Genomic DNA, 17,098 nt, shown 5'->3' on the forward strand with positions numbered 1-17,098 from the left:
TCTTTTTTTTCCCCAGCCCCTGGGGGGGGGGTCCCATGCTCTCTTCTTAATAACTCCTACCAGCAACAGTTACCGTCTACCTGGTGTCAGTGTTTGATTTGATTTTGATGAGGTGAAGAGCCATAGAACATCTGTACAATATGTTTGATGTGACCAATATTTTTGCTAAAGGAGACCCAGTCAACAAATTACTGCATTTTCAGTTTCACTGGAATCCATGGCTTATCAGTTTATGTTCAGCAATTGCGTTGCTGTGAGAGGTGTTCTTGCTGTCGTATTGTGCTGTGAACGTGCTGGGTCCCGTATAAGGAGTGTTGCTCTTCGCTGTTATTTCTTAACACACACCTTCTTCCTTACTCAGTCCTCATTTACTCTGCTCTTTCATGAAATCCAAGCCCTATGTGAAGTGGGCTCATTGTTGGGTTTTTCAAAGATGCAGAGTGGACGTGTTATTACACATCTCTTAAAGGTGACTTTAGGTAAGGCCCCACCTGGGTGGGTGCTCGTTGTGTTGTGGAATCATCCGATTCTGTTTGGTGAGCTGGCATTGTTGTTTCTCTGTGTTTTGTGTCTGTTGGCAGCCTTCTCTTCCCAAGCCGTCTACTTTGAGTGCTGGAGCTTCTATGTCTCATGCATTTTCATTTGCACCCAGGGCAAAGAAGACCAAAACTTACCATCTTTGCTGTTCCCTCTGTTCAGTATTTGCTGTGCAGTGAACAGAACAGCTTTGAGATTTGTCTTCCTTTATCTCATTTCCCATTGCCATATGCTTATGTGTTCACTCTTTCCTTTTGGTTGAAGACACATTCTTATCAGTTGTTGTTTTGTGTGGAAAATCCTGTTGTGACCACAGCCTATTCGTTTACCACCCTACATTGTCTGGCATTTGACAGTAAATCAATACTGCTCACCACACTCACATTACAGGCATTGAAACCTGAGCTGGTTGTGTGCAGTGGACTGGTTTCTGGTTTTCTGCAGTGGAAGCTGGTGTGGTAAATGGAGAAGCTGGTACTTTTGGAGGAGTCATAGTTGTCTACCCATTCCAGCCCCTGTCTTTGCTACTGACAAATACAACTCCTGATGTGACTGTGCTGGTGATAAAAAGCTAGAGGCCCAGCAAAACAAAGTTGACTGTATCTCTGTTTGATGAACTCGATATATTTTTCCTTCTGAGGTCAGGCTTCCAGGAAAACACTGTTCAAGATTTGTCTGTTTGGGGAAGGAGTCCTAACATGGATCAGTGAGCCTGAGCTGCGTGCTTTTGCTCTGGGAAGCTCCTATAGAGTGTCTTAAGCCCTGCATTGTTCTGTAGTGTGGTGTGAGGAGAAGAGCATGATGAAGGAAGGTCATATGCTGGTCTCTGTGTGTCTCTAATGTCCGTCGTGTGCGTCTTACTTTTTAGGGGCTCTCTTGCGTGTCTGTTTTGTCCTTTTAATTATTTGATCTAGAGTGTAGTATGTCACCAGGCTGAAACTTTGTACCCCTCTTTTACTGTGGTCACTGATGTGGATACACACACAGCTTAGAAAAGACATCGCACAACCTTTGAGTCCCCAGATAGAAAAGATGTGGTAGGAAACAAAACAGAATAGAGCAAAGGTTTCTGTCATCATGCAGTCGTGTCCTGATCCTACTTTTCACCTCCTGCTGTAAGTCTACCCACCTGCCTCTCACTCCAAGGCCACCGGACCGACGACGCAGGGACGTTTTCGGCATAGCAAACTCTACGACACCACGGAGTCTGGGTGGCAATGGTACCATACCCATGGGGAATGGCACAGACACAGAGCCAGTGGAGCACGAGTATCCATTCCATGAAGCCATTGTGAGTGGCAAGGAGTGGGCTGAGATATCCGGCCTGCGGTCCTTCACCGTCTACCGCATTGATGTTCATGCCTGTAACCACGAGGTCAAGCATTGTAGCGCTGCTGCTTTTGTCTTTTCAAGAACCAAGCCAGCAGGTGAGTAGGCACCCACAACAGGGCATGGGGTTAAGGGTCAGGGATGGCTATCCTGCCCTAAAAAGATGATATAAGGACATACAGGATGTACTCTAAATGTTGCTTTTCTTACTGGGCTTGATGGAATTTATTTTGAATTTGTTGCCATTTTAAGTAAATGTAAGCAACGCTTCTATTCATATGGCTATAGCACTGAGTTGGAGTCCAGTGCATCGAGATCTGACTTTTTTTTTTTCTTTTTTTTTTTAATTAGACAAAGCGGATGACATCTCTGGCCCCGTAACATGGGAAGTTGGTGATAGCAGGGGGGACAGCGTCTTCCTGAAGTGGCCAGAGCCAGCTACCCCCAATGGCCTAATCCTAGTGTATGAGATTAAGTTCCGCATGGGGGTGGAGGTGAGTGGTTGGGGCCGCTTTTGTAAGAACCATGGGGTGGCCCGTAATCACTGAGGTTTGACATGTACGTGGACCCTTGTGCTCTTGACTTACAGTTGGAGAAGCACGAGTGCGTCTCGCGCCAACACTATAGGGACCACCGGGGGGCGTGGCTCAACAACCTAGGGCCAGGAAACTACTCCGCCCGGGTGCGCGCAACATCACTGGCCGGGAACGGCTCCTGGACAGAACCAGTCTTCTTTTACGTGTCACAGCCAAAACGTAAGGGCTGCACACCATCACTGTCATCTTACTTTTGATCCATATAAACAATTGAAGTAGTAGTATAAGTTGAATCTGTAGCTTACAGGTACAGTACAAAGGTCCTTCCACAGCCTACATCGTAATTATAGGTCACCTTACCATTAGTTTAACTGTGATCTCTGTGCTGGTAGGGATTCATCTGTTAAAATGCTTCAGAATCAGCTTATAAAAAGAGTACTTCTACTCTTAAAAAGAGTACTGTGTCACTGCGTGAGAAGAGCGCTCTATAAAAAATAATAATAAAAATAAGAATACTTCCTTCTGAAGCTCTCTCTCAGCTTCGGGTAGGGTTTGATGTGGTGCTTTGTTCACCTGTGTGTGTGTGTGTGTGTGTGTGTGTGTGTGTGTGTGTGTGTGTGTGTTGCTTTTTTCCCCATCACAGAGTATGAGAACATCTTGTATCTAATGATAGTCATTCCCATCATCGTGCTGCTTATCATCGCCAGTTTGGTGACTGCACTTGTAGTCGTGAACAAGAAGAGGTGAGCCTCACTGGTCTGCTTCCATCATCCCCAGTGACTTTCTAAAACCAGAAGTCGTGTAATGAGGGAGTTGTGATTATGTTATGGCACAATATAATTCCCACAGACACTTCTGCAGTAATTGTTTGCATAAGAATTTCTGGTAATGTCACGTATTCTTTATATAAATGAGTATAAAATACTGTATATCTGGGCGATATGGTTTTACATGTACTTCACAATTCCTGGAATGTCAGTTCAAATCCTTTTCAGTCTTAGTGAAGTTTGCATGTTGTTCCCATGTGTTTCTTTTGACTGCTCTGGTTTCCTCAGACCAACCATCTGTTTCAGGTGAATTGATGACTCTAAACTGCACATAGTGTTTGTTTGTGAGTGAAGGACACTGTGTAATTGCCCTGCGATGGATGGGTGCCTGATCTGGAGCATAAACAGAATAGGCTCCAGACAACCATGACCCAGAACTGCGCGCATAGTTTCTGAAAATGTGTAGATGTATAGATGGATGGAATACAAATATCAGAAATGTATCATTTGAAATGTTTTTCTTTTGGTTTTATGCTGGTTATGGTTCATTTTGTCTGTTCAACCAAGAGATCAATGCAGTAGTTCTGTGATCTTGATCCTTGTGCAGTTAAAACACAGTTCTGCGTTTGTGTCCATAGAAACAGTGACCGTCTTGGGAACGGTGTTCTGTATGCTTCTGTCAACCCAGAATATTTCAGCGCCGCTGAGAGTAAGTGCCAGATGCACTCCACACCAACTGTTCATGACTGGCTGTTCATGTTCTGTGTGAGTTTGAGTAGCTTTGAGGCACCAAAATTTAAGTGAAAAAGTGTAGAGTGTTGTCCACTGTCAGAAGAAGTATGTGTCAATTCTGTATGCTTTGGCATTTATGTAATGTGATGGGTTTGTTAAATAGATTATTGCACACAGAGAAAAAGTTAGGCAGTGTGTAGGTTTGAGTGTGTGTGGGAAGGGCTATGCCATGTGTGGATGTGTGTGTGCACAGAAGTGCAAACCTGATGCAATCCAAATCCCCTCCCACACCATCCCACAGTGTATGTGCCGGACGAGTGGGAGGTACCTCGGGAGAAGATCTCCATGTGTCGGGAGCTGGGCCAGGGCTCCTTCGGCATGGTGTATGAGGGTATCGCTAAGGGCGTGATCAAGGATGAACCTGAAACCCGCGTGGCCATCAAGACTGTCAATGAGTCAGCCAGCATGCGTGAACGCATAGAGTTCCTCAATGAGGCTTCGGTCATGAAGGAGTTCAACTGCCATCATGTGGTAAGAGAGTCTACTAGGAGAGCCCTGGATTCATATACACCTTGCAAAACCAACAATCTAGTGTGTCATTGTGATCACTTAGGATAACAAATTTTTCCAGATAGTCTTTCATACATGCATTTTAATCCTATGACAATAGCAAATTAGGCATTCATCTGGCAGAAAGTATGATAGGTCTTTGTTTGACCTTCTTTTGACCTTTATGATCTCATGTGCTCATGTTTGCTCTAGGTGCGTCTACTGGGCGTGGTTTCACAGGGACAACCTACTTTGGTGATAATGGAGTTGATGACCCGTGGGGACCTGAAGAGTTATCTGCGGTCTCTCCGGTCCAAAGAGGTGATCACCTTTACCTGCTCCCTCATGTTCTCTTCTGTATACTAGTGCAGTAGTTCCAGCATCCCACTCTTTCAAATTATTTATTCTGTTAATAATTTTATTTATATTGTTTTCTACCACAAGTACATGTAATTCAAACAGTAGAGTGGTTGTTATTTAGGAAAATGGTGAAAACAAGGGAGAAAATAGGATGTCTAGCTCATTCCTGAAGTTTTTGCCCCCCCCCAATGCCTGATGTACCACAGAACTCTTCTGGCCACTCGCTGCCTCCACTGAAGAAAATGATCCAGATGGCAGGAGAGATTGCTGATGGCATGGCCTACCTCAATGCCAACAAGTTTGTCCACAGAGATCTGGCAGCTCGCAACTGCATGGTTGCAGAAGACTTCACTGTTAAGATTGGAGGTGTTTATTAAGATGCAGTTCTTCCAAGTCAGGTTGTGCAAAACACACCTGCTGTGATGAAGAAACAGTAGTATGACCTTAGATAAAGTGACCCTTCTATCCCTGAAGTTGTAACACACAAAGGTGTGACTAGGAAATGTGTGCTTTTTGCTTTTTGCTTAAATTCAGTGAGCAAACTTTATTCAGTAGGTTCCAGGGTTGTTATGACATTGCACTGTCTTTTTTTTCAGTTTTAGGGGGATTTTCAACAGACCGGGCAGAATGGAATGCATATGTTGTATTCCTAGAAAATGCAGATTTTGTACCAGGCCTAGTTCTTTTCATAAGTTCTAGCCATATGAAAGTAATTAATATTAAAAAGGGACAAACTGCATGAAGTGAGTTGAAATTTTTCACTGATCATCCCCCTCACCTAGACTTCGGCATGACCCGAGACATCTATGAGACAGACTACTACCGAAAGGGGGGTAAAGGCCTGCTTCCTGTGCGCTGGATGTCCCCTGAGTCACTCAAGGATGGCGTTTTCACCACCAATTCAGATGTCTGGTATGACTGCTCTCTCCGAAGACATATATGTCAGAAGATCAGTGCTGAGGTCCAACAGAAAAGTCTATGCTCAGCCTTGGATGATTGTTTGTATTTTGTGGTTGTTAGTGATAAATTCCTGCACCGTTCCTTGTGGGTTTTAATTAGTGCTTGTGAACAAAGCTCATTAGGGTTTATTTGAGGTAGGAAGTTATATGTTGTCCTGATAACACTCATGTTGTGAGGGGGAGTTGGACTACTTGCCAGAGAACTGTGGCATCCCCTAGTTAGAGCACTTTACAGCACTATTTACTCCTTCATGCTGTATGCAGCCATGATAACTAACAAGGGTTGCAGTGTCTTCACTGCTAAAGTAAAGCTAACTAACTTAGTTCATGTTTCTCTTCTGGAGCCCTGCAGGGATCTCTTTGTTTGTAAAAGTCTTCCAGATGTTTTCAAATTGCATGCCAGTCTTTGCCAGCAGAACCTCACCCTTCCCTACAGCCTATATCTCTGTCAGTAAAGTTTACAGTGAACCATTTCAGAAACCATTTCATTTTCATTAAAACCTCAACCACTAGGTGACCCTTCCTTCATCCTCTGATTCTACGTAATCCAATCTTGCCTTTCAGAACACCCATTCAGCCAGCTAGACACAAGTCACCAATGTTATGGTCTTTTTGCAAAGTGCTAAATATTGCATGAAAATTGGCACAAACATGCAATTTTTTCTTTACTTTTGAATTTTACGAGTTCTTAGGAGGTACTAGAAATAAATCAGTATTGAATGCTTATGATTTAGAGATTGGAAACTGCAAAGTGTTAACAACACATGGTTTCCTTTGCTAATGTGATTTCTGTGTCTCTCACACACACACACACACACACACACACACACACACTCACTCACTCACTCACTCATATACTTTTCTTTGTCCTCCTCCATTCTCCTTGATGGCCAGGTCGTTTGGGGTTGTGCTGTGGGAGATCGCAACCTTGGCAGAGCAGCCGTACCAGGGCATGTCCAATGAGCAGGTGCTGCGCTTTGTCATGGATGGGGGGCTGCTGGAGAAGCCGGACAACTGCCCTGATATGCTGTGAGTTTCCCCTTGTTGTCCCCCAGCACCTCCTGGGTTTTGAATTGGAGACCTTCTGGATACCAGTCCAAATTGAATGCTGCAGTTCTGCTTTTTGCAGTTTAAGTGACCCCTTGATATGCTGTCTTTTGACCGCTGACACTTGTGCTGTTCCTTCTCACGTGCGAGTTGACCTCTTACTGATCGCCCCCTTCGCTACTCGTTATAATTACAACAGCATGGAGGGAGACTGCTATTTCATACCAGGTCATAAGATGTGCCAAAATGTCAAGACCTGGTCATCTATTTGCGTCACATTTTAAATAAAGACGACTGATGCCATAAGTGGAGTAGGGGGCAATGCAGTGGAGTTTGCATATGGGGTCTCTGTCAGGGGTGGTTCGTCATTCCTGTCATTCCTGTGGATGGAGACGCTGGGATGATGAGACAGCCTGTCTCTCACAAAAGCCTCTGTGCTTGCCCCTTTCACTTTGTGCTTTTACAGCAGTCTGTGTTCATGCAGGAATCATATGAACAGTTTACATGTTAAAACATACAGTAGGATATTAACAAATAAAGCAGTTAAATCATTCCGTCATCTGTTAGCACTAGAAATGACATTACATGTGTGTTTTGGCTGGGTGATCTCAGTAAGAAGTATTTTTCTCTGCAACCCCTTTCCCTCAGTGGCTGACCTCTCACCTTAAAGAGAAAGAGTATTATCGAGGTACATGGTAGTTTCCATGGCAGCCCCTAAGAGGAGACAGGCTGCTGGAGTAGACTGTGTTTCTTAGAGTTCTTGAGCACTACATGGTTAGAAAAGCTATGCAGGACAGCCTTAGTGAAGTTGGATCCTATAGGATTATGGGAACACCCTATCTGACTACTTTTGGAGTATGTGGGGAATGCTTTGATATATTTATTTTTAAAGGAAATTGCTTTGAGACAGCATAATTGTGTAAATTTTGTCTGTTTGTGAGGCATGATAAAGGGAACCATTAATTTTTGTTAAGGTTCAGTTATTTGGAGGATAGCAGAGTTGTGACAAATGTGCCAAGTAATATTAGTTTGTACTGAAGTGGAAAGTAGAACTTCTGTATAGCACAGCGGCAAACAAATTATTAAATATGAGGTAAACACTATAAAACAGTCCCTATACAAAGCATTCATTCTAGTTCCTAGGCTTTTTGACTTTTTTAATTAACATAACATTTTATTAATGTTTAATCACAATTAGGCTTTTTCTGACACAGATCAACATAAAAATATCCTTTAATGTCAAAGTGAAAACACATTTCTACAAATTTGTTCGTAGAACCAAAGATTGCCACCTTTGGCAGCAATCATAGCTGTGATACCATTTGGATAAGTTTGTCTGCTTTTGATACCTTAACACTGAAATTTTTACCCATTACACTTTGCAAAACTGTTCAAATTCTGTCAAGTTGGATGGGGACCATAAGTGCATTTTTCAAGTCTTGCCAGAAATTCTGAATTGTATTGAGCTCGTTTCACTTGTCCACTTTTGGACATTGACATTTTTGTTTTTAAGCCGTATCTATGTAGCTCTGGCGTTATTTGTGTCGTCGTCCTGCTGAAAGGTAAATCTTTTAAGTAGCTTGAACACTGAAGCAGGTTTTCCATCTATCTACAGAGGAGCAACCCCATAACATGATTCTGCCTCCACCATGCTTCACAGTAGGCATGGTGTGTTTGTGGTGGTGTACAGTGTACAAAGAATCCCATTTTAGCCTCATCTGACAATACCTACTTTGTTTGAGTCTCCTCCATGCCTTATAATAAACACTACTCAAAGTATAAAATGTCAACAGTGGCTGTTTTTTTGCCATTCTTCCATAAACCCGACAGAGGTGAAGCAACTGGGTCAATGTTTTATTATATAAAGTCTCTCCTCTCTCAACCACTGGACACTATAACTCCTTCAGAGCTGATACAAGCCTCTTGATGTCCTCCGTGACTCCTCATGCTTGGAAACATAGTTTTTGAGGATCTCCTGCTCTCGGCAAATTAACAGTTCCATTTTCCTATAATGTTTTGTAACAGTTTAACTGTTCTCTTAGGGATATTCCATGCCTTGGAAATTCTTACTATTCTTCCCCGATGTTACTTTTCAAAAAACCCATTATGGATTTGCAAAGAATGTTCCTTTATTTTTAAGTAGTTTTAATTAGGGAACTGATTAACGACCTGTGAGACCTTCTAGATACAGCTGTATTTTTACTTAAAGGACATGAAACACCTTCATTCCACAAAGGTGATCTCAATTCAACTTAAGTGACTTCTAAAAACTCTTCTAGTAAAGGGGTGAATATTTGCATACTAAGCTATTTTCTGATAGAAATGTTTTTTTGGTTTTCTATTATTGTTCTGTTGACCAAAAATCCTAATTAAATCCAGTGTTGAAATATAAAAAGTCCAATACATTTTATAGCTTTAATTTTTATTTACACACACACAGTAGATATAAATACTTAAATAAATACAAAAATAAGCATACAAATAAATGAAGAAATATATTCACAGGATTTCAGGGGAGTGTTAAAAAAAAAAAAAGACCTGAGTAACAGCTTGACAGTGGTGAGCACAGCTAAAAATGTGAAATTAAAGAATGAAAAAGAAGGGAGTGGGACCTGAAAAAAAACCAGTCAACTTGTATAGAGCAAACTGTTTTCAACCTATAGGGAGTTTTAGTTTCGACACCTAGTTAGATTTGCATTTATTCATTTAGCTTGGAGATACATTTTTCCAAATCGGCATACAATTACTATTAAATATTATTTAGCTGACACCTTTTGTCAAAGGTGACTTAAAATGATTGTACAGTGGGTATAAATGTAAAACATTTGCTCACACACCTCAAGCTAGTTAATCACAAGTCTACATGAAATACAGTATGACTTTTTGACTGTGGACAGAAACCAGAGTATTCAGAAGAAACCAACACAAACACAGGGAGCACATGCAAACTCCATAGGGAAGACATTCAGACTCCACACGGAGTGCATGGGGTTTGAACCTGCTTCCAACTGTAAATCCCAGGTGGTGTGAGATATCCTTTAGCTCCTTTTAAATTTACATCAAATAATATTGACAAGTATTATAAGGATGATTATTTTTTTCTATTTGCGTTCAATGGAATGTTTTTTTCCCCACGCATAAATATTGTTGTGTGATTATATATTGTATCTTGGTCTCCATGAAGCATGAGTTCTGTATGTGATTACAATGCTTATGTAAACTTTCGTATCTTTGTGAAATGTATATAGGTTATGAAGTACTGTATGTATATAGGTTGTGCCTAAGAATACTAAGCTAAGTGCTGGATGAAATTACACAAGTTTTATAAATGGTAAATTTTTAAGTGCTTCTGTCCCGAGAGTGATTTTTGCTCTCCTGCCATCATTAATAGTACATAGGGGTTACACAAGGATTCTGTGGTGAGAGCTTTTCCTTTGTAATACCTGTGATGCTGTGTCTGAAATCTAATAGCCTTATTATGAAACCATCCAGAATGCAAGTCAGGTCTACAAGGTTTGGTGGGGGTGATCCTATGTGCTACTTATATAGCATGTTTTCTGACTTTGCTTTAGCAAGCAGGCCTGGCGATAGCCTCAGTTAGGATATGTGTTTTTGTGCTACTGAACTTCAACCAGACAGGTTACTTGAATGCTGGGACCTGGTTCAAGTATTAGTCATTTCCACATGGAGGTCTTGGAACCTCTGTTGTACTGTAAGAAAATCAACTTACTACTCTCCCTGGAGTTAGAAGCTTTTTCCAGTCACACGAGCCATGCCGCAGGTTCCCTACTTGTTGTCCTTTTGGGGTAAACATTGCAAGAGGTGTTGAGACATAGGGATGTCTTTGGCTTGGTTGAGCTGAAATGCACTGAGATGTTTTCACAACATGTCATTTGTATTGCTAGGGTGGAGGGTGAAGTCTCAGATGGGTAGCTATGGGGAACGGCTTTGCATGCCAGGTGTCTGATACACTTCACTGGTGCCTCACATCTCCCAGAATTCCACTAGGCTTCCAAGATAGGGTGGGACTCAAACACTACGCCATAGTGATGAGGCAAATTATTCCAGATCTGGATACATATCCTGTGATTAATATGTCCTTTTTCAATTTAATGTGAATGATGGGCAACGCCTGCAGCTGGGTATGTAATTTTTCTTGGGTGTCAAGATTCTGCACCATAAAAGGTTCTCTCTTCTCTGACTTTGTTGTTTAGATGTTTTTCTGAAATTTAATCTGATGACTTGTGTGGAGGGCTAGGAGATTCATTGCAGTGGTCTTCAGTGACACCTATAGGTGAGGGGGTGTAGTGGAAGCAGGAGCAGCAACACAGGCTTATTTCAAGCAACCTCAACACATAGTTTTTGCACGTTACTTGTAATTAGACAGCAGTGTACTGGAATAGACTGGGACAGAAGTGTTGTAGGCCTATTATTTTAAAGAACAGTCACATAAAAGTAAAGCTGAAGGCAAGAAAAGCCTGCCATGTTATTTCGCATGGTGCTGTCTTGAAGACCTCTTGCCTGTTTTGTGTTACAGGTTTGAGCTGATGCGCATGTGCTGGCAGTACAACCCCAAGATGAGGCCCTCCTTCCTGGAGATCATTAACAGCATCAAGGATGAGCTGGAGCCCTCTTTCTGCGAGACAAGCTTTTTCTACAGTGAGGAGAACAAACCCCCTGACATAGAGGGCCTGGACTTGGAAGTGGAGAACATGGAAAGTGTACCATTGGACCCTTCCTCCAGCCGCCCCACTGCAGCAGTCCAGACCCCACCATCTCAACCAGTGCAATCAAGCCCTGCACCCACCTCTGCTTCTCCCCCAGGCCCATCCCCTGTGCCCTCTCCTGGCTTGGGCCCAGACAAGCCTTCAGGACACATGGCTGCCAATGGGCCAGCAGTGGTGTTGCGACCGGCGTTTGAAGAGACGCAGCCGTATGCTCACATGAACGGGGGCCGCAAGAACGAGCGGACACTGCCGCTGCCTCAGTCCTCGGCCTGCTGATTCACTTGCCTCCTCTGAAAGGACAGGAGACCTCCCCGCCACTCCTCACACTTGGCATGACAGAAAAAGATGATAAAGTCAATGCTGTACTTGTACCTCAGAGGATTGTTTTTCACCTTTTTTACTCTTACGACCGATGACATTTCATGAGAAAACTTGGGAAAGCCTGCCTGCTGTTGCTTGACAGGCACAGAATCAAGTCTACCAGTTTAAACTGCAGGGAGGACTCCATCATCCTCCTTTTTGCTATATCAGTTTTCTTCAGTTTTTTCACCTGGGGGAACATCAGTCTGAAAGGAAGTGCTGCTTATCAGAACTATTACAGAGATGAGGTAAATTAAAAAGAAACTTAGCATAAGCATTTTTTTGGAGGGTTTTCAAGTGAAGGTGTGCTTATCTTTGTTTTTCTGATGGCACGGAGAACACTTCTCTGCAGAATAAATCTGTGCTTCTGCCTATGGGGATTGAAAGATGTGTGGAGGCAGAGGGGCATCGTAATTTCAGAGTCTCCAACTTCTTACTGTGACTTTGAGTCTCTTCAGAGCAGGTCGCCTGGCCCAGGGCGTGTACAACAGCAGAGGCCAGCGTCTTTCATATCTGCCAAATTTTTGCCAAAATTGAACTTTATTTCTTAAGCATTTATTATTTGTTACTCCCTTTTTTGTCACCTTGTTTGAGCGAGGAAACGGCGGAGTTCAACGTTTCAGCACTCTACAGAAATACACTGGTGTATATTTTTATATCACAATGACAATCAGCACACTGAAGAATTGGCCTTTTTCCCAGCAAACCATTTTGGTGCGAACAAGAGGGCAGCCCGGGGCTTTGGCTGTCATTCTTTTGGGCCTTCTGTCTGTTGGGCTAAGCAGAGGAAAGAAGGTAAAGATGGGCTGTCTGAAGAAGCAAAAAGAACTTGGCACCAAAAAGCAAATAATGGATTGCAAAGTCGAAACGGACAAATAAATGACAAGGGATTGGCGTAGACTAGCAAACTGACTTTATTTCAACTGATCGAACCTCCTAAGCAAAGTTTGCAACTAGCAACTGAGGCATTGTATCCAGCAGGTATTTTTTTAGTCTTTAGTCTCTACAATTGAAACATTTCTATAAGGGTCTTACAGTTGTATGTTAGACCATGGATCATTTACATACATCATTTATTTGTGTCACTTTTATAACTTTTTTATGATTCAGATGTTCATCTATATGTCTGTACAGAAAGAAGCTGCTATTTTCCTTTTCTTTTGTGGATGTAAACACACACATATGTATATGGAGTCCTTCAGGTTTAATCTTTTATAATTTTCAGTACAGTCAGTTTCCTTATGCTTTATATTCTAGCAAGAAAGCATAGTTTTCATTGAATTTGCATTTTTTTCTTTTATGTTATTCTGTTTTGCCACATATTGTCAATGCCTTCTATTTTTTTAAAAGAATACATTTTCTTTTGTTTTAGATACTATTATTATTATAATAATTATTATTATTGTTATTGCTGTTGTTTCTAGCTCCATGTGTGAGCGTGTACTCTGGCATCCTTATACTAGTAGTTTAGCACTGCGCCTGGGCCCAGCCACCTTGGCGTGACTCAATCTCAGGTCACAGTAAACTCTTGACTTTTCCTATACATTCTCGCTAGCTCAACTTTTATTTCTCTGTTTTTAAAGATGAAATGTGCTGCCGGACTTGCTGTGGCACAGTAAGGTCTACAAAATACCCACTTCCCCTACTACTATCTATTTTCACTGGTTCAATCTCTCCCTGCGCTGGTGTTTTAACCCCTTCTTCATGTTCATTAGGGCTACTGTGAACATTAGTAAATGTGGCGTTTTACCAACTGTCTGTAAAATTCACTTGCAGCACGTACTGCCGCAGAAGGAAACATTGATGATGGGGCTTTGGAGCTCTTGGACTCCAAACACATTAGCTTGCTACTTATTGTCAAAACAAGTTTCCACAGCATCTCATTCAGTAGTAACGGTGATGATATTTAGCATGTCACACCTCTTGAAGATCTTTGAATGGACTGAATAAGAGGGTTAAATTCCAGGAAAACAATTCCATTTCAGTGGAATATTTAAAAGTGTGTGATACATTTCTGAAGGATTTTTTCTTCATTGTTCAAAAATGTATATTATCCCTGCTCAGATGGATGTTGCAGGATTATTTATTTTGTGTTTTCTTTTTTGTGATATCAGTTTAAATCACTGTATAGATGCCCTATGATTAAGTAAAGTTGAAATATTTTTTATATATTTTTTCTTTTGTTTATTGACTTGGGGGACTTCTTCTTTTTTTTCCTTTTAACATTTATCTACCTCACTTTTTAAATACGTGTATCAACAGAAATGACATCTCAATTTCTAAGTCTTTAAAGATGGTGTTACCGTTCTCTGCATCAGGTAAATTTCACGAACACTACAAACCACAAACTCAGTAGACTGATCACGCAAAGAGGGGGTATCGCTGAGGCTTCAAGGATTCAGTTTGTGAACATATTCATGATCATTTAGTTGCAGTCTGAAATAAAGACAGGTTGATACTAAGACTGAGTTGGATCTTCGTTCTGAATACATATAGGACTCTCCTTAACGTGCCGCTGTCCTGTTTGCCCAGAGGCAAGATACAAATTACATCCGAGGTGATACGAGTGCACACCGGACACACCGTAGCATGTCCATCTAAGACCTCGCTGCACTGCACTGCACTGCACAGCCAAGAATTCTCACATCACCCAGCCAGCAGTGAGGTCTTTGCTAAAATTACCTTTTTTCCTACTTTGCTATTTTACTGGTTTTAGGACAAAAAAATCAACAGAAAAGTGAGAGGCTGGGGATGCCATACAGAAGTATGAGTTATAAAGCTGCACTGTTGTGACGTTCACTAGATTAGAAAGTAGGTACACTTTTTGTGTAACTAGCTTTGGTAATGCTAAAGAACAGCTAGCCTCAACTATTTACAGTTCAAATGATTCCTACTTTATAGAGTGAGAATGCTGGAACCATAAAAATGATGTTTGAAGTATGACAGAATGGAAAGATTTGGTTGGAAACTGTTTTCTCCAAAGTGGTTCTCATGTGCCTGCCTGTAATGCTGTTTGTGGAACTAATAATTCAAACTTTATGAACATGGCAGTCGACTAGACTGGTAGCGGAGCAGATTCTCGTGGATGCTGGGTGGAAAAGTGGAAAAGGAGTTTCGTTAAGCCTTGGTATAAACGGAGCAAGCTGAGCTGCAGCGAGGTGTAAGGTGTGAGCCCACTGGAGATGAGATTCCATGGATCCTACTACTAACAGCAGCATCTTCCCACAGGTGGACTGGAGAAGCTGTCATGCTTCATTTCCCACCAGAAAAACTAACATCTAGCCACAACCACTGGACCCCTATGGTATAAAATCTTGTATTTATCAGAATCGGAATGAGTTTTATTGGCCAAGTGTGTTGACGCACACAAAGGGATTTGCTGTGGTTCTAGATGCTTCCAGTATTTACAGACAACAAACGGCTGACACGGAATTACAGAATAAATGATATATTTACAGAGTAAATACAAACACGAGAGTATAAAGTGAGTGTTATCCCGATAAAAGTGACAGATTCGCCAAAAGAGTTGGGTTGAATTTATCCATTTGGTCACTTGTTGTTCTTTGTACTCTCTGCGCCATTCTAGTTGGTGATAAATTTTGTCATTAGGTTGGGTATAGCCTTCCCCAAAGGTCAAGAAATCAAAACAACATCACAATTTTCGTCAAGGGAGGAGGGCAAGGGATGGATGGCCATAGCCTCTCACCAGTTACACTCTGCTGCTAATGCTACTGCTTGATTCATCTAATGTGGTCGTTGATTAGGTCGAGCACTCAACAGTTTGCTGATGGTCTGCCACGCAAAAAGGATCTTGTCTTTCATTCTGTTTTTTGACTCTCTCTTACAGTTCAAGTACCAATTCGTGAAAGGTTGTGTAAGGAATTTAAGCAGTTTCGTATGAAAAATAGAAAGGAACATCAATCTCTTAACCAGAGATCTTGGATGGAGATTTTTTTTTTTTATTTTTTTTAAATGAAGTCTGAGAAAACCAGTGGTTCTGAATTAAAATACTTAAATGTTAACTATTTAGTTTCAAGAACCAGCTCCAGGGATTAAAATGGACAAAAATTAGTTTAGTGAACTGATACATTTTTGGTATTATACTATGAAAAATGAAAAAAATGGCAGTGGGGCTCACAAAGGCTGGGTCCTGTGTTTTGTATATTCTAGATACGGGTTAAAGTCTGTCGCCTTTTACGTGCAGTGTGGCCTGTTTTATTGTCTCATAAAATTATTGGTATTGTTTTCTTTTTTGTTCACAGACACAACAGTCAGTCAGCTTGAAAAAAATTTTACTTCTAATTTTGCAAACATCCACATGTATACAATGTGTATTCTGGGCAGTTTTTTGTAGAACATGGGCAGTCATGACAGAATTACTATATATTTTTTTTTCATTTTAGCATTTGAAATAGTGCTTTGCGATTGAATTTTGAAACCTAAAATTAGACTGACTCCAATTATTAGTATTTTACTTTTGAAATGTTACAATGTTGTATGCAAGCTTGGGGTTTAGTGAAGTTGATAAATTATATAAAATGCCATTTAATAACTTATGTAAAGATTTAATTTTCCTGCACTTTGATTTTGATTGGCTTTCCTTAATTTTTTATTTTTTTTTTCCCCCTCCTCCGTCTTTTGGTTTGACTGTAGACTTTCTGTAAGTTCTGAGTCCTATTCTGAGTTCTGTATCTGAAAGCTTCTGGTTTGCTCCTTGAAGTAAGAGCAAAATGTCATCATTGCGCTGCATATTTCAGTGTGTATTGGATTTTTCCCCTCTATAAATAAAAAGAAATAATGTTTCTGTTTTATGTTTCATGCCACCTCTTTCCCGTCCATTAATCCAAGACCAGAATATCGAACTGCCTTGGTGACCTAATGTTATTAAGGTAAGGCCAGATGACCACGGGATAAGGTTGTCTGTGAACATCATGACATGATTTTATCTGTAATTGGCTCTAAATGGTTAAACCAAGAAGGAAGTGAGAAGTGAGGATGAAGGCAGAAAAGGTCTATCAACTTCTGATGTTTGGATTTTGTAAAGGCTGACTTTTGTCACTGCACACCCTGGCTGGCCTGTCAACATGCCAATTACGCTGTTTTAGCACACACATCTCTCTACTGTTTCCATTGAAACTAATAACATAACCATTGCTTAACAGTCTTCAAAGTTTTTTTTTTTTTTTTTTTTTCTC

The 17,098-nt window shown here is 41.2% G+C and overlaps 1 protein-coding gene across 2 annotated transcripts in view; it reads left to right on the forward strand.

The window, feature by feature from the left end:
* Nucleotides 1–15,258, forward strand: part of igf1ra (insulin-like growth factor 1a receptor) — an 87,172-nt gene extending 71,914 nt beyond the window's left edge. For both annotated transcript variants that reach the window (XM_018739380.2, XM_018739381.2), the window contains 11 exons: nt 1,684–1,964; nt 2,218–2,360; nt 2,456–2,621; nt 3,046–3,145; nt 3,808–3,878; nt 4,203–4,432; nt 4,664–4,771; nt 5,017–5,176; nt 5,593–5,722; nt 6,664–6,798; nt 11,354–15,258. In XM_018739380.2, the coding sequence (XP_018594896.2) occupies nt 1,684–1,964; nt 2,218–2,360; nt 2,456–2,621; nt 3,046–3,145; nt 3,808–3,878; nt 4,203–4,432; nt 4,664–4,771; nt 5,017–5,176; nt 5,593–5,722; nt 6,664–6,798; nt 11,354–11,819 (1,990 nt within the window). In that variant the 3' untranslated portion in view covers nt 11,820–15,258. The remainder of the gene's footprint in view (nt 1–1,683; nt 1,965–2,217; nt 2,361–2,455; nt 2,622–3,045; nt 3,146–3,807; nt 3,879–4,202; nt 4,433–4,663; nt 4,772–5,016; nt 5,177–5,592; nt 5,723–6,663; nt 6,799–11,353) is intronic.
* The last annotated feature ends 1,840 nt before the right edge of the window (nt 15,259–17,098 follow it).

Source organism: Scleropages formosus, chromosome 7 (assembly GCF_900964775.1).
Source record: "Scleropages formosus chromosome 7, fSclFor1.1, whole genome shotgun sequence".
Classification (NCBI taxonomy): Eukaryota; Metazoa; Chordata; class Actinopteri; order Osteoglossiformes; family Osteoglossidae; genus Scleropages; species Scleropages formosus.